The following is a 15,635-nucleotide window of genomic DNA, read 5'->3' as shown; positions in this document are numbered from 1 at the left end:
TCAACGCGGTTCAGCTTCCTTGTACAGCGTTATCCACCTTGAGAGGGAGTGAACGTCTCTCCCAGCCCGGGCTGACCACTTCCATGTCAGTTGACGAGCGACAAGTGCTTAAAAATCGCAATACTTGGGGAAAAAGCCAGCACTGCCCGGTGCCGGCAGTCCCGCACCGCCTCAGGCACCGCACCTCGCCCAGGTACACCTTCATGGAGCACAGTCCCAACGACCCCACGGCGAGGAGCGAGGCGCCGGGGGCCTGCAAGGTCCCCGCCTCGCAGGCACCCCGCGCCTCCGCCCCCTCAGCCGCGGGCCTCGGACCAAGCCCGGGGGGATCCACCGCAGCCCCGCTCCCGCCGCGGGGGCCCGCTGCGCCGAGCCGGCCACCGCGGGGCGGGGAGCCGAGCGCTGGGGCCGCCCGCCGGCGGCCGAGGGGAAGCGGCGACGCCGGGAGGGCGGCGGCGGCGGCTCCGCCCCGGCCGCGGGGTGTCGAGCACCTCTCCGCCGCGCCGGTGGGGACGGCGGCAGCCGGCGGCGGCGGGGTCTGCCTTCGCCGCCAGCGGGGACCCAGTGCTGCCCCGCTGCGCCCGCCCGCTCCATCGCACGCTGTTGTCATGGAGGAGCCAAGATGGCGGCCCTGGCCTACACGGGGGGCAAGCGAGAGATCAACTACTACTTCAGCGTGAGGAGCGCCAAGGCGCTGGCGCTGGGCGCCGTCCTGCTCCTCACCGCCTGCCACGCCGCCTCCCGCCGCTACCGAGGTGAGGGGGCGGCCGCGGGCGCTCCGCGGGGGGCCGCGGCTAGCGGGCAGCGGGAGGCGGAGCCCCGGCGGAGCCCGGGGACCGCGGCCGTGCAGGGAGGGCGGCGGGGCCGCCGCCCGGGGCCAGCCGCGGTGGGGCCGAGGGGCGGCGGGGGCGACGCGCGTACCCCCGCCCCGGCGAGCAGGGGCGGCGAGGGCAGCGCGGCGCGGCAGCTCGCTGGCCGCTGCCGGAGGCCAGCCTGGGGACAGCGGCGGCGGGGACCCGGCGGCGCGGCTCCCCCGTGGCGGGGCCCGGCCGGCGGGGCCCGGCCTCGGGGTCGCCGCAGGCTTCCCGCCGGCCGGGCGAGGCCCCGCGGCTCGGGCGTGCGTGACTCGCGGCGTCTGTGGCGGTGCGATGTTTTTGCTGTGAGCACAGCCCAGCCCAGCCCAGCCCAGCTCTCGGGGCCTTGCCTGCGGCGTGTCTAGCAGCTGAACGGCTGCAGGTGAGGTCGCAGGAGGAGAGGGCGACTTCTCCCCTGTGACTTGTTCCCCTGCAGGATAATTAATGACCTTTGCCTGGCAGTCAGTGATTAAAATCTTAATCGGTACGAGACTCGGTGTATGTTCCTTCGCTGTTTGCACCGTTGCCTCAAACATAGCAAAACCCAGCCTCTTCGGTGGGCGAAGCGAGAGGAAGAGTTGTTTGGATTCACGTGTGGTTAGCGGCTGCGGACCAGCCAGTAACCCCGGTGTGGAGAGCGCAGCTGGTGAACGTGACGGGGACGCGCGCAGGTGCGCGCCGGTTACCGGGGTGCTGGGAGCTTTGCTGATCCCTCTTCCTTCGGGTTGTTTTGGCCCTGAAGCTGTGAATCTTGGCATGATCCGTAAATGCTAATGGCACTGCTAAAGGGAAATATTTTCTTGTTTCCAATTCACGCTAGAAAATGTAGTATGTTTTTTGTGGGTAAACCAGGAGGGTGATCCAAAGAGAGATTGCTGCGGCTCTGTTTATTGCGGGGCACCTAGCGTTGCTGTATTCTAACACTTGCTGCCAGCATCTGCAGAGGACAAGGCTGAGGCAGTTTATTGTGGAAATGGGAAAGGGGGTAGGGATCTTTATGGATACAGTTCCCTAGATTCACCCCCTGGCTGGCACGTCAGTAAGTCTGATAAACTGACTAGTACTAAGCTGCAAGACATGGAGGCATTTACTGAATTCTGGAGGAGCTCAAGCATGAAGTAATTGAACTTGCCTGTTGTGCTGTGTTGCTTAAGGCACAAATCAGCTGCAAAACTAGATGGAAGGGGTGTGGCAAATGTGATGCTCTTTTGAAGAGGGATTGCAGGACTGGCCTAAGAAAATAGGGACTGCCATATCAAGCAGATTACAAGAAAACTGGAATATGCATATATACGATATATTATGGGAGAGTTGATGAGAGGGGTGAGTCACAAAGTGCAAAACGGTGAGACTCTGCAGTCTTTTATGTAAGTTGATACGGTCTGTATGGGCTTTTCACAAAGCTTTCAACAAGTTCCTTTGCCTAAGGCTTTTAGTTTCTTGAAGCAGTTACAGGGTAAGAGAGAGGCTTTCCCATAACTTAAAAAGATAGGATGTAGAGTGAGAGTGAATACAGAGTTACAAGTTTGGGCTCCTTTGAACAAATAACATTCGAAAGACAAATGGTTTAGAAAAGGAGGGTGGAGTGTTTATAGCAGACAAAAGTTTACAGGATAGATAAAAGCAGAGAGGTGCTTGAGAGATCGTTCTGCAACCCTTGAGTGATCCCAAACCTCTGAATTTCAGCAGATGTCAGAGCTAAATGGCACCTTGCTTATTGTCAGTGGTGTTGGTCACCCCCACTAAGTAGTGGTACAATAGAGCTTGGAAAACGTGTACAAAAGAGCAATGCAAATGGCAGAACAGTAAACCAGTTCCTGTACAAAAAAGTAATGAAATAGATTACAATTCTGTAGCCTGGACAGAAAATTATTAGCTTGGTAATGGTCTCAAATATTACAAATTATTGGGGGAAGGTAAAATCATTGTGATTGTGTCATAACACAAAGTATCAACTGAAAAATGAAATTAGCAGGCAATACATTTAAAATTATCAGAAGAAAGCACTTTTTTCCCATACAAGACATTTTAAAACACGTTGCCAATATTTTATATCAAAAATGCCCCGAAAAGGGTTATTCTGATTTGCAGAGGGTGGATGAGGTGGGGCTGCAAACATGCTGCACTTCTGGCTCAAAGTTGCCAGGCTGTGAAAGCTGGGCCGTGCCAAGGAGGGGATTGCTCTGTGTTTGTCGTGCTTTTATACTTTGTCTATGAGCATCTGTCATTAGCTGCTGTCAGGAAGAGGAGAGCAGGCAAGACCAACTTTTTCAGGTGAACGTATGTTCTGTCACAGTGGGGCAAACAAGAAATTTAACAATGAATTAACCAGCCATGTGGGTACTGTCTCTCTTTCATAGATGTCCAGGACTATGGAGGAAATGAAAGAGAGCTGCATATGAACAAAAAGTGGTGAAGTCTGTTTTGTGGGAGGGGTGAGGTTCCCTCCCCCCCCCCCAGAAAAAAACCCAAAATTTTGGTCTTTAATAGCTGAAGAAACTGATGACCTAAAGTTTGCATAAGCTGAAACAGCAATTGCCTGAATAACAGAGAAAATGAGATAGAAATTAGACATGTCATTCATGGAGTTAGACATGCCTGATGATACATACAAGATCCTGGTGTCCTGTAGGGCATATAAAAGGCAGCAAAGACCACAGTTGTCTTTGAAGAAAAATTATGTGGTAAGTCAAAATACTTTGTTATTTCATGTCCTCTATTATTCACAAAATCAGATTTTTACCACAGAAGCGCATTGACAGCATTGAGACCTCTAGCCTGTCCTACTGCAGTTTTTCCCTTGGACAGTTCAGCCAGAAGGAAAAAGCCACAAAAAATCTATATAACCGGACAGAGAATGGTACATGTGAAGAAGGTTTGTCAGTGAATCCTTCTTTCTGTGGGACAAGCATGGGTACACAAAGAGTGCTTCAGAGATAGTTATTTTTAAAACTTTTTTTTTTTTTTTTTTTTTGAGGAAGACATTCTAAAAGTAATAAAGGCACATAAAGGCTGCTTCTTTCATACCTTTTCCTTTTTCTCACTACCCCTGGTTAGGAGTGAAAGTATTAATATATAGATATTCTATGTTTTCAGTGTGCCTGCACTTTTTAAGATTCCAACGGAGTGGCAATTGGATGCTTTAACTTTTTGGTAGTTAGGCTAGTTTCTCTTGCTTGATTTAGAACCCCATGTTGTGCAGATTGTCATCTATTTTTCTTCTCCCATTGCAATATTGAAAAGTTCACAAGGCATGAATTAAAGTTAAGAATATACATATGTTTTATACATAAGTGCTTGTTTTTATCTTGGCTTCCTTTGGGAGCTTTTGGATGATTGAGACTTTAGTTAGAACTCCTTTGTTTTGCCTGATTATCTTTACATGTAAAGGTTTCAGCTAATTTTGGCCTTAGTCATGCAAATACTTATTATAGATAGGAGCAGCCCAGTGCACTTCCCAGTAAAACTTGCCTGTATAAAAGTTACTTGTATGAAAAAATGCTGGACTGGGGTTGTGGAAAGTAAAATTCAATATCAGGGACACCATCCTATTTAGAGGTCACCTACATTTTTTGCAAAACTTGAAGTGAATTAAGAGAAGTTAAGGACTGTCTTTAATTTGCATACAGCTTCTGTGAAGAGCTAAGTGGACTAAATGTTTATATACTATCCAGTGAGGTTAGTGCTATGCATTTTTTAGTTATTATCATATTTCAAAAGTACAGTCCTAAACCTTGTTAGAAATAAGTTTTTACTTAAAATGTTGCGTTCTTAAACTCAGTCAGCAATGATAGATACTGCTTAAAACTACATTTTTATTTTGAATAATAGAGAGCAATTGAATTTCCATTTCTTCGAAATAGTGTGCTCTTTAGACAAAGCATTGTGAAATATAGTCTGTTTTGGCTCTGGATGAAGACTTTGAGATTTCACAATTTCAATGGAAAAACATGATTTTAAGGAATGATGAATTAGAATAATAAGCATAATAAAATTCAGAGAAATTATACTCTTTGTATAACTACACTGTAGTGTATCTAAGTGCAACATTTGATAAAAATAAAAGGTAGTATATTGGAAGGATAATATACACAAAGCACAAAGGAAGAGCTTAAAAAGAATGGTCTGTGTTTTGTATATAGAATGGCACTTAGATTTCTTTTTCACAGGTTTGGGGTTGGGTTTTTTTTGTTGTGGTTATTTTTTTTTCTTTTAAGGTCTCATTAACAGTTAAGAAGAAGGTGTGGTATATTAAAATGAGAGTGGCTCTTTGGCTGCTTTATATTTCATCTCATAAGGAAGACTTGGGCATTTCTGGAGGCACTGTCTTGTTTGTAACCTCCAGTTTACTCTCTTGGCTGCTGCTTCAGTTTTGTTTTATTCTCCTCCCTCATCTTCCACCCAAAACTTCTACTATTATGTTTAAAGAAAGACATCAGACATAAGTAGTGCTCCTAACAAGTTTCAGGAACTTTCTAATATTGCTTGGGGAAATAGTAAGATGCTTAGTATCTGGAGGTGGGAAAGAAGGCATAACTCCTTGGCCTAAAATGTCTATGTTTAAAATGTATATAATGTGTGATGTTTGGAATGTTATTTCAGTAAACATACTGTAGGATGGAGGATTGTTTTATTTGTGAGTAATTGATGGGAGTGCCATGGAGTGCAGAGCTACCACCCTTGGATCATGAACTCAAAATATGGAACATGTTCTCCTGTGAAGAATTAGTAAACTGAGATTCTTCAGTCCTGAAAACTTGATTAAGGAAGAATTGGTAGTGGTCTACAAATCATGATAGACAGAAGTTCAAACTCTCTTTTCCTATGTGTCATGGTTTAACCCCAGCCAGGTAGCCGCTCGCTCATTCCCCCCACACCCAGTGAGATGGGGAAGAGAATCAGAAAAAAAAAGTAAAATTTGTGAGTTGAGTTAAGAATAGTTTAATAGAACAGAAAGGAAGAAAAAAATAATGATAATAATAATAAAATGACAGTAATAATAATAATAAAAGAATTGGAATATACAAAACAAGTGATGCACAATGCAATTGTTCACCCCTCTCTGACTGATGCCCAGTTAGTTCCTAAGCAGCAATCCGCACCCAGGCCAACTGCCCCGACTTTATATACTGGGCATGACGTCACATGGTATGGAATATCCCTTTGGACGCTTTGGGTCAGGTGCCCTGGCTGTGTCCCCTCCCAGCTTCTTGTGCCCCTCCAGCCTTCTTGCTGGCTGGGCATGAGAAGCTGAAAAATCCTTGACTTAGTCTAAACACTACTTAGCAGCAACTGAAAACATCAGTGTGTTATCAACATTCTTCTCATACTGAACCCAAAACATAGCACTATACCAGCTACTAGGAAGAAAGTTAACTCTATCCCAGCCGAAACCAGGACACTATGGAAGAACTAAGTGCCAAGTAAATCTAGTAGAAACCATATTTAAAAGAAAAGCAGGTGATTCTTCAATCAGCAGCAGTGGATATGGAAAACTCTTGTAGAAGCATACTGTGGATGCTAAAAATTTGAAGAGAAGACTGCATGACTTTGTCAGAAAGAAATCTGTGGAAGGTTCTACAGAATATGCAGAAACCATGTCCAGCTCAGGAAGTTCCGGGACTAAACACAGTTGGCAAAATATTAGACAAGAACATAATGTTTACTTGCCCTCTTCTTTTTCATCCCAGAGCATCTGCTTATGGCCCCTGTTGAAGGCAGAATACCAGGCTAGACTGACCATAGGTCTGACTGTGAATAACTGTCCTTATTTTCTTACGCATCTTCCTCAGTAACTTAGTGGCTTTCAGAGGGATTCTAATTAGTAGTGGGTTTTCTTTTACATAGTTCACTCTTACGTCGCTCTGATATAGCTCCTGATTTTCATCATCTGCATAGCGGAGGGTTTTGTAGCAGTAGCTGTAATAACTGGTAAGTCACCTATTCTTACAATCTAATCACAAGCAACATGAGTTTGATTATGTTTTTCATTATTTCTGACAGTTTCTTTTTATGCAACTTACTCAAAATGATAGTTCACATAAGTGTGTATGTTTCAGAATCAAGGAAATTATTTTGCTTGAAAGCCAAAGTATAAAACCAGGGTTTTATTTGAAATTATTAAGAAAAAAATGAAACTATGGTCATTTTGAATTTATGATTTCTACTAGAAAGATACCTGTCTATGCCAACATATTTAAAAAGTAGGTAAAGATTCAGCTTTCCATGTCATCTGCTGTATTCTGAGCTACTTCTGCAGAAGTTTTGGCAGCAGGATCATCAGCTGTCTTATAAGTAGCAATGGTCGAAAGAGGAGCAGAAAGGCATTGATAATCTGCTTCTGCAAGATCTTTAATCTGTTCAGAAATGGTGCTGTACTGAATAATGAAACAGGCACAGACTGGGAAAAAAAAGATGATGTTGCTGACCTGGAGTGACCTGCACTGGTTGAAAAATAGGAGAGTTACAGAGACTACTTTTCTGGAAACCTTTTGAGTTCAGCCTACATCTATGGTCTTAGCATACTTTCATGAGAGCTCCTTTAAATGTTCAGAAGCATGTGGCCGTCTGTGTCTGGCTATTTGCCACATCCCATTGCTGCTGTGCAGTAATTAATCAGTTTGACATGGACAGTGCATGTGCATTGCGATTAGGAAGGAAGTGTCAATTTGATTTGTGGTATCTCAAGGATTTGCTTGAGAGGTTACTGGTCAATTTGAAGGAATTCCTGAACTACCCTGGGGTGGCAAATAGACTCTTATTGATGATAAAAATAGGAGCCTATCACCATATGTGTATATTTAAATTTTAAACACATTTTTCTTCCATATGTCAAGATCTGCCTGACCAAGAGCTCCCAAAACTGAGAAATAATGAGTAAAGAATGACAGTTTTAATACAGTCAGTTTATCTTGTGTGTTAGAAGTATATCATGTGGGTTGCTCATGGAGAACCAACCCAAACCCAGAGCTATGACTCTGAGATGTTTATTCAGGCTTTTTTCAAGACTGTTGTAATTCTTCATGTTATTCCAGCTATTTTAGTAGTCACAATGCAATAGCAGTGGTAAGTAATTGAAATTCCAGGAGAGAAAATAAGTTTGGTTGTTAGAGTTCATCTTGAAATGAGGGAATGAGGAGCCATAGGTCATTGTAAATACTACTACTTGACTGTGTTACTGCTGAGTTTGCTTGGATAAATGAGCCAAGGAGTAACAATTACAATACAGTATGTTCTGCAAAGTACATTGCCTTTTTCTGATTTTCATGAAAACAGGTAGGAGGAGTTTCAGGGAGGAAGGTAGGGATAGAAGATGTCTTCAGCTGCCACCTCGTCCTTCCTCCAAGCTAATTTTATATTGCTTTTCAAGAAGTAGCATACATGAGCTGCATTGTCTGTACTTGTGTATCTGAAATGTTCTTCATGCATCCTAAGTAGGTATGAGAGCTAGAGTTTTGAAGTAAGAGAGAGCTAAGAGTTTTGGGTGTCAGCTATACTTCAGACATGTTTTGTTTAATGCTTTTTGTCGCGTTTTCCCAGTTTCATAGATGGGAACCTTACCTTTTGTTTTTCTGGGTGGATTGTGAAGGAACAGGCAGCTGAGTATCAGTTCACAAACTAGAGTAGCAACATCATTGCCAATGTTAATGGAAGAGTTATCTGGAAACATCTGTGATCATGCAGGATTATAGAGATCCTAGTTCCATATTTGTTGGAAATACAGATATGTTTCCATCATCCAACTAATTATTAATGTTTTCTGAAGTTTATTACCCATAGGTTTAAAATGTTTATAGAAAAATTGTTTCAATATAGATACTATTGTCATTCTTCCCACTATTGGGAAATCGTGGAAATAAGTAGTTTTCCCAATTATCCTATGTCCATCTCAAAAAAAAAAAAAAAAAAAAAAGCCCAAAAAAGAGTTGATTCAGTGCATATGAGAATTAGTTAGTTTTCACTGTGATCTTAGGACCGTAACTTAGAATATGTTTTCTTATCAGAATGTTACACAGAAAGTCTTTCTTTATCTGGTATACCTTTTTTTAAATTTTTTTTTTTATTGATTGGACTGCGGTCTTATGGAATCCTTTGTTTAAGCACAAGGGAAGAGATACGATGGCTCTGTCTCTTTTTCCTAAAAGCTTTACTGTAGTACTGATCTTCGAGGACTGTGAGCTTGGGTTTCAGTTGACATCAGTGGTATCTTGTAAATTCCCATTTCTACAGACTCTGACTTCGCACAACTTGCATCTCTTTCTGTTCACCTCGTCTAATTTGCAGTTCTAGATAAAGCTTCAGATTTTCTTGTAATAGTAGAAAGTCTGTGCCATTGTAACGTGTGGCTCCCAACAGCCCTGAAAAGAAGTAGTACACAGAAAATGCCCTATTCTTTAGAATTAGTGCAAGTTTTGGTGGAGTAAATGAGCATTTGTCTGTTGAGTTTAATGAAGTCAAGGTTTCACAGAAAGTGTTAAGTACCGGCTGTGGTACATTGTTTCTGCACAAGCTAGCACAGGTACCTGCCATTTCATTCACCACTGTTTCCCTGTTTGTCAGTGCTCTGAAATGCCAAGTATGACAAAAATGTTGGAGGGCAACTTTTCTTGCAGTGAATTGTGTTCGGTTGTGTTCAGTTACAAGGCAGCATAATCTGACATGGAGTGTGCTGGAAGATAACAGTCACTGATTTCATAACTGGGGTATTTTATTTATATGAACTTAAGTGACCTGAAACATCACCACCAATTCTCATATAAATGTTTTTTGTTTTGCATATTAACCCAGCCTGTGATTTCACTGATTCTAAGGCGTCTGCTATGTCTTAAGTAAGGAGATGTAATAGACTTTCTTGCAAATCTCAAGTTGAGATTCATGTTCCACACAAGATGCTGTGTATGGTGATTCTGTGTAGAAGATTGTTATATTGAACTGTTCTTTAATTTCATGTAAGTGTATTCTGGATAGCAGATAGCACAGTGGATTGGCATCTTTTGGTGGAAGTGCCATTCTAGGTCACAACATCTTTCTGACAGCAGAAATGGGATCACTAAAATTTTGTGTATAGAAGAGTGATTTACAGAGAGGTGTGGTATAGTAAGTGAGAAGGCAATTTGCAGAAACTTGTGCAAGGTGTTTTTGTAATAAGTTAGATTGGTTTACTACTATTGATTGTTTGGATTCCTGTGTTTCAAATATTGTCAGGGGTTTTTTTAATAGCAATGGAGCTAGGTTTTAACTTTCATGTGTCTGAATTCTAATCTTAATATAACATTTTAAAGGTGGCGATACATGTGAGTATCTTCTGTCCAGTGGGAGATTTCTTGGAGAAAAAGTATGGCAACCCCACAGTTGTATGATGCATAAGTATAAAAATAGGTAAGGAAACACATGTCTTCTGTTCATCTGCCTAGAAAGGAGAGTCGTTGTTTGACTGCAGCTGTAGTAATTGCAGTGTCACCTATTTTTCACTTTATAGCTGATCCTTTAGGCTTTCAAATGCAACATTTATCAGAAGGAATTCTTTTCCTTGTGCATTGTCTGTGTGTCTACAATGTTTACCATAGGTGTATTTATGTATAAAAATACAAATAAATGTTGGTGATAGTAGTACTGATACGTGTTACAGAGAGCCACAAGATACTGCAAGAGACTGCATAGCTTCATATGTCACTTTCAGATTGCTGAAAGGGAAAATACTGACCTTATGTGTAGAATTGCAAGTAAAAAAATCCCACATAAAATTCCCAATCACTTTTTTTTTCACTGACTACTAAGAGAACTTTATTTTTTAGAATTATGTTGTATATTACCATTTTGAAACTACTATGTTTGTAGCACCACAGAATAGGAAACCTGCTTGGTGATTTGCCTAATTGTATTAGCAGGGAAGTTCATTTTCATTTCTATGCAACTTACACTAAACTTTTTATTAATTCAGAAAAGATTTACCATTCCTTAGAGCTGGATATAATGCTTAGAATTATCTATATTGCTCTGTAGATTTTCGAAAGACTTTTTCCTAAAACATAAATTTCCTGTAACATGAATGTTGCTGTTTTGTTTTACAGTGAAGCAAAAAATTGCCTCATAGACAAACATATTGTGTTTATAGGAGATTCTAGAATTCGACAGCTGTTCTATTCTTTTATAAAACTTATAAATCCTCAAGTCAAAGAAGAAGGAAATAAGGTGAGTTAGTTTATTTTGATGATGGTTTTGTTTCTTTCTTCCTAATTTACCTCATAACTCTTCTCTAAACTTCAAAAAAGTAAGAAATTATACCATTTGCTGGCCTAGCCATCAGGAAGAAGAACCACAGAAAGGTCTTTTGGAGAAGAACAAGATTAGACCAAGATAATTATTTGGGTACAGATGAGATGATTGGGAATCTGAGAAGTAAACTAGGAAGCTCAAGAGAAAGCTTGTGGCAGGCTGGGAATAAAATAATGAAGCTGACTTGTCCCATAGCAACTTACACTTCATATTTGGTTTCTTGATGAGAAAATGATTGCTCCTTTGTGTGTTTTTAAATAGTAGTAATCCGTGGGTTATAATTTGTCACTTTAAATGTCAGTTAAATTGCTGACCTAATCTGTTCATAAAAATCCTTGGGGCAATGACAGATTTCCAGGTCTAACTTGAAGCTGAAACTACAAATAGCTCCTGGTCTTACCTTCCTTTTGATTGCTGCAGAAAAGCTGTCTGAATTTTATAAGGTGAAGAATGAAAACTGCATCTTGCTCAGTAGAAGCAGTAAGAAAGGTTTTAGCTGTATCATTTGTTGAACAGAATATTAATTTCTTTTGTTATATCATGCTTCTTAGGCATATCTGTTCATGGATGTATGTACATATGTGAGGGAGAAGACACATTTCATTTTCAACTGTCCATCAGATTTGTCAATTATTTAGTAATTCTGTCATTTAGAAGTGCAAGCTGGTAGGTTGTCCAGCAGACAGCATGCAGTCACTTTCACTTGTCAAAACAAGATGTTTGGTTGATCAAATAACTCTGATTTTCCTAGTCTGTTGGTTAGGTCACGGTCGCTGCCCGAAAGTAGTGGTGAGATGATAGAGTACTATAATTGATTTTGAGTTGAGAGGTGTCTTTTGTCAAGTATTTATGAAATCAAGATCTACGTTTGTGGAAGAGAAATAGGCTTGTTCTTTTGGACCAGGATTGAAAATAATACTGTATTTAGTAATTTTTTAAAGGAGGATTGTGTATGCAGTAGCTGACTGCTTCCTTTCTGATTTCTTACAGCCTCACTCAGCAAATTTAATAATGCATTCCAGACTTGCCTGAGATTATTTTCTTTTATTCTTTAATTAAAACTGTCAGTTGTTTTGTGCAAAGAAGATGGGCAGATGAAAAGGAAGGCTAGGGCAAAGGAAATGTAAGAAAAGAAGGATTTAAAAAGTCAAAGTTTTTCTTATTTTGGGAGGCTAAATTTAGGAAAATATTTTATACCTTTGTAACAGTGAACAGACAGCATTTCAGACTTGTTTTCTTCCAGGAAAAAGAACCCTTTCTGCAAGTAGCTTGTTTTTCAAGAAAGTAACATAAGTATTTTGCATGAGTATACTGACAAGTTTATACAAGAAAAATCCTTTCTACTAAAGATAAACCTTTGGGTGAGAGAAAATTAACATATGAATGTAAATATTTTGTTTCATTCTGAAAGTTTGTCTTTTGGTTTTTTTGACAGCATGGAAATATCCCCTTTGAAGATAAATCTGCTTCAATTAAAGTGGTAAGGCTTTATCTAGCATTAAATTGCAAGTCATAATCATATTATTATTTCATACAATGTAATCCAAATTGCAGTCAAAGCTGGATTTTTCAAATTTCCGCAATTGCTGCAAAAGTAAAAAAAAACTTTAGACCATTAACATTCTTTACAAGTTTTCCACAAAATGTATCAGAATGTATCTTAAAATATTACGTTTTGAATAAGATTCTTTGAGAGACTTTGGCTTTGAGTACTTGTATTCTGTGTTAGCTTCAGGCATAAGCTCTGGAAGTGTGTATAATTTTTCTTTTTGTCAGATCTTATAATTTGACCTTCCCAAGAATAGCTTTTGCCAGGAAGTTTACTCTTCCACTGCTGTAAGAATATGTATCTGGGGCTAACTTACTTGGTGTGGTAATTGTCATAATTGCCACTGAGCTCTCTATGCTATCCCAACAAGTATTCCTTGCACTGTTTTTGCATGGAGAAATAACCACATTGTTGATTATAATGTGGATACTTAAAAAAAGAAAACAAAGTACTTGAGGGTAGGTTTTATGAAGGACTCTGTTCTCCTCTGCCCTGGCAATGGCAATGGTGTCCTCAATAGCTTTCTTTGCTTCCCATGACAGCTGTCAGCAGCGCTGGGATTCTGCTAGTCATGTATTTGTTTATGCCCTGGAGACAACTCATTCTCTGTTCATGAAAACCAAAGAAGCAGTGTGTTTGCTGAGTTGTCTGCAAGTGAGTTTTCAGTACCTGTTTATGTACGAGGTTAAGATTTAGGCTAAAGAATAACATTTTAGGGTGTGAGCCCATGGCAATTTAAGCCTATGCTGTCATGCTCTGTTGCCCTTCACAGTGTGTTCCTGTGTTTGTGCTGTAACTAACGCTGGTACAGCTGTGGAATGGGCTGTTTCAGGAGTTGATTCAGACAAAAAATTACTTTGTAGGAGTCCTTTTTGGTCACGTCTGGTGTGTCTCATCATATGGTTATCTGAGTGCTGGAAAAGGGGGGGTAGAACACCAGGCAGGACAAAGGGGCCGATGCAATGTGATTTATGATGGTGTAGCCTGACACAGAACTGCATCTTCAAAACTCCTTGAGCCTTAGTAGGTGTCTAACCACCAAGATTTGAGAGGGCAGGTTTGGGCTTTTGGGAGATGCCTAGGTAGTTAAGAAACTAAAAAATTACCTTCTTGGTGAAATCCCAACTCCTGAACTACAAATGAAAACTTCTTCTTTTTTCATGGGGGTAAAGTTTTGTGTTGGGTCCCCCCCCCCCCCCGCACCCCCGTTTTTTTTCTTTCCTCTTCTTCCTGTTTTCCATGCTAGAGTGAGATGTCAGGCTTTTCATGCTAACTATAGAGGAAATCTCACTTTGAGCCTAGTGTTTTTCCTTCACAGTTGAATTTATGGCAATTAGTTTGCTTTTTTGAATATTTGTTATTAGTCTACTGCTCGTCATTAAGTTTACAGGCTAAATCTGCATTTATTTTACAGGATTTCCTGTGGTATCCAGAAGTTAATGGCTCTATGAGGCAACGTATCAAATCTTGGACTGAGGTTTGTCTTAAAAAACCTGTTTATTTTAGGAAAACAGAGCATCTGACTGAGGACTACTACCTTTCTTTTTTTCATACACACAACTGTAATTACTAGGAGTCCAGCAACTGCAGCATATCACATACATTCAGTTAATTATATACCAGAGACCTGAAATTTGACATCAGAATAGTGAAAGGGGGATGTTTACTGTTGTATATGTTTCTGGGCATCTCCTGGTCTCCCCAGGATGGCTTCCCTTGGGTCAAAAAAACCCCAAACCCAACCAGAAAACCCCTGTTTCCTAGGAGCAGGTTGATTCATCCTGTTAAGAGCTGAAAGGATTTTACTCTGATTTGGTGTTTTGCTTCCTCTGTGTCTGCGATGGTCACATGAAGGTGGAGCCAAACATTTTTGATCTTTATGGGTCCCTTCCAACTTGAGATGCTATGATTCTATATTTACGTTAATTTGAGTGTTCCAAACTGAAGGGCAAAGGCAATTTGGAAAGTCAAGAATGCCTTGATTTTTTGTTGTTGTTGTTGTTTTTCAGTATTTCCCTGAAGCTACATAGTAATCTTACATTACAGTTATGATACCGTTTTTTCAGGTTATTCGGCATAAAATTATGTGTGTAATTCTGATAAGGAGTAATATGTTTACAGATTGGCAACTAAATTTTTCATGCTTCTTCCTTTGTTGACCTTTAAATAGCCTGGAGTTATTTAGTAATGCCCCCCGGTGATTCTTCTGCTACCCTATTGGTCATTCTTGCACAAGACCTTCCATAAAGATAGCGAAAGTTATTATTTGTTTTTCTGTGATTACTACAAAAAAATGAGAGCTGCTAAACACTTGCTGCGCCAAGGGAAAACTTGTACTGAGGTGGTTAGCACTGTTTGTGTCCTTGTACTCTTCTGTTTGAGTACATATTCTGTTCCTTGTCCTAGATGTAACTTTCAGAACTCTGGGGCAACAACTTTCTGTTCTGTCATGTCAGTGCAACAGCTCAGAAAGATGTTTGACAATGCTGAGAGACACTAAGGGAAAAAGTACTTCAGTAGTGTGATCTACAGTTTACTAGACCTTAGGAGAAGATGTTTAGATGGCTTGTAAGGAGAACTTATGCTGCTAAATTGATAATGATTGTATACTTTGCACTTTTGCAGATTCTGTTATGTGAAAATTCTGGTATATCACAAGTTGATGTTCTCTGTAATATATCTGCAATCTATTCTTTTGTAACCATTAACTGATGGACGAGTCACAGTTAATTAAGATATGAGTCTTAATTAACCTGCTCAGTAAAATAATAATTTGTGAATATGTTAAAACTAATTTCTCTTTACTTTGTGTCTTAGGGTTCTGTGGCAAAACCTCATATAATTGTAGCAGGAGCTGCCACGGTAAGTTATACATCTATGGGGCATTTTAGTAAAGAAAGAAGTTTTAGTAGCATAATTTTTATGCTTTCAAGTTGGTTACATGACAAAGTTGTTAA

The 15,635-nt window shown here is 40.7% G+C and overlaps 1 protein-coding gene across 2 annotated transcripts in view; it reads left to right on the top strand.

Moving 5' to 3' along the window:
- Nucleotides 1-400: 400 nt before the first annotated feature.
- CASD1 (CAS1 domain containing 1) overlaps nucleotides 401-15,635 on the top strand; it is a 33,014-nt gene continuing 17,779 nt past the window's right edge. The window contains exons 1-6 of one of the 2 annotated variants that reach the window (XM_049798568.1): nucleotides 401-755; nucleotides 10,136-10,232; nucleotides 10,925-11,045; nucleotides 12,565-12,609; nucleotides 14,093-14,155; nucleotides 15,496-15,540. In XM_049798568.1, coding sequence (XP_049654525.1) covers nucleotides 623-755; nucleotides 10,136-10,232; nucleotides 10,925-11,045; nucleotides 12,565-12,609; nucleotides 14,093-14,155; nucleotides 15,496-15,540 — 504 coding nt within the window. In that variant the 5' untranslated portion in view covers nucleotides 401-622. Of the gene's footprint in view, nucleotides 756-10,135; nucleotides 10,233-10,924; nucleotides 11,046-12,564; nucleotides 12,610-13,147; nucleotides 13,333-14,092; nucleotides 14,156-15,495; nucleotides 15,541-15,635 lie in introns of those variants that run through there. The other variant, XM_049798569.1, reaches the window with a different exon arrangement.

The sequence above is a fragment of the Accipiter gentilis genome, chromosome 4, assembly GCF_929443795.1.
Source record: "Accipiter gentilis chromosome 4, bAccGen1.1, whole genome shotgun sequence".
NCBI lineage: Eukaryota > Metazoa > Chordata > Aves > Accipitriformes > Accipitridae > Astur > Astur gentilis.
Note: the sequence above shows the minus strand (reverse complement) of the source record. Positions and strands in the feature narration are given on the sequence as shown.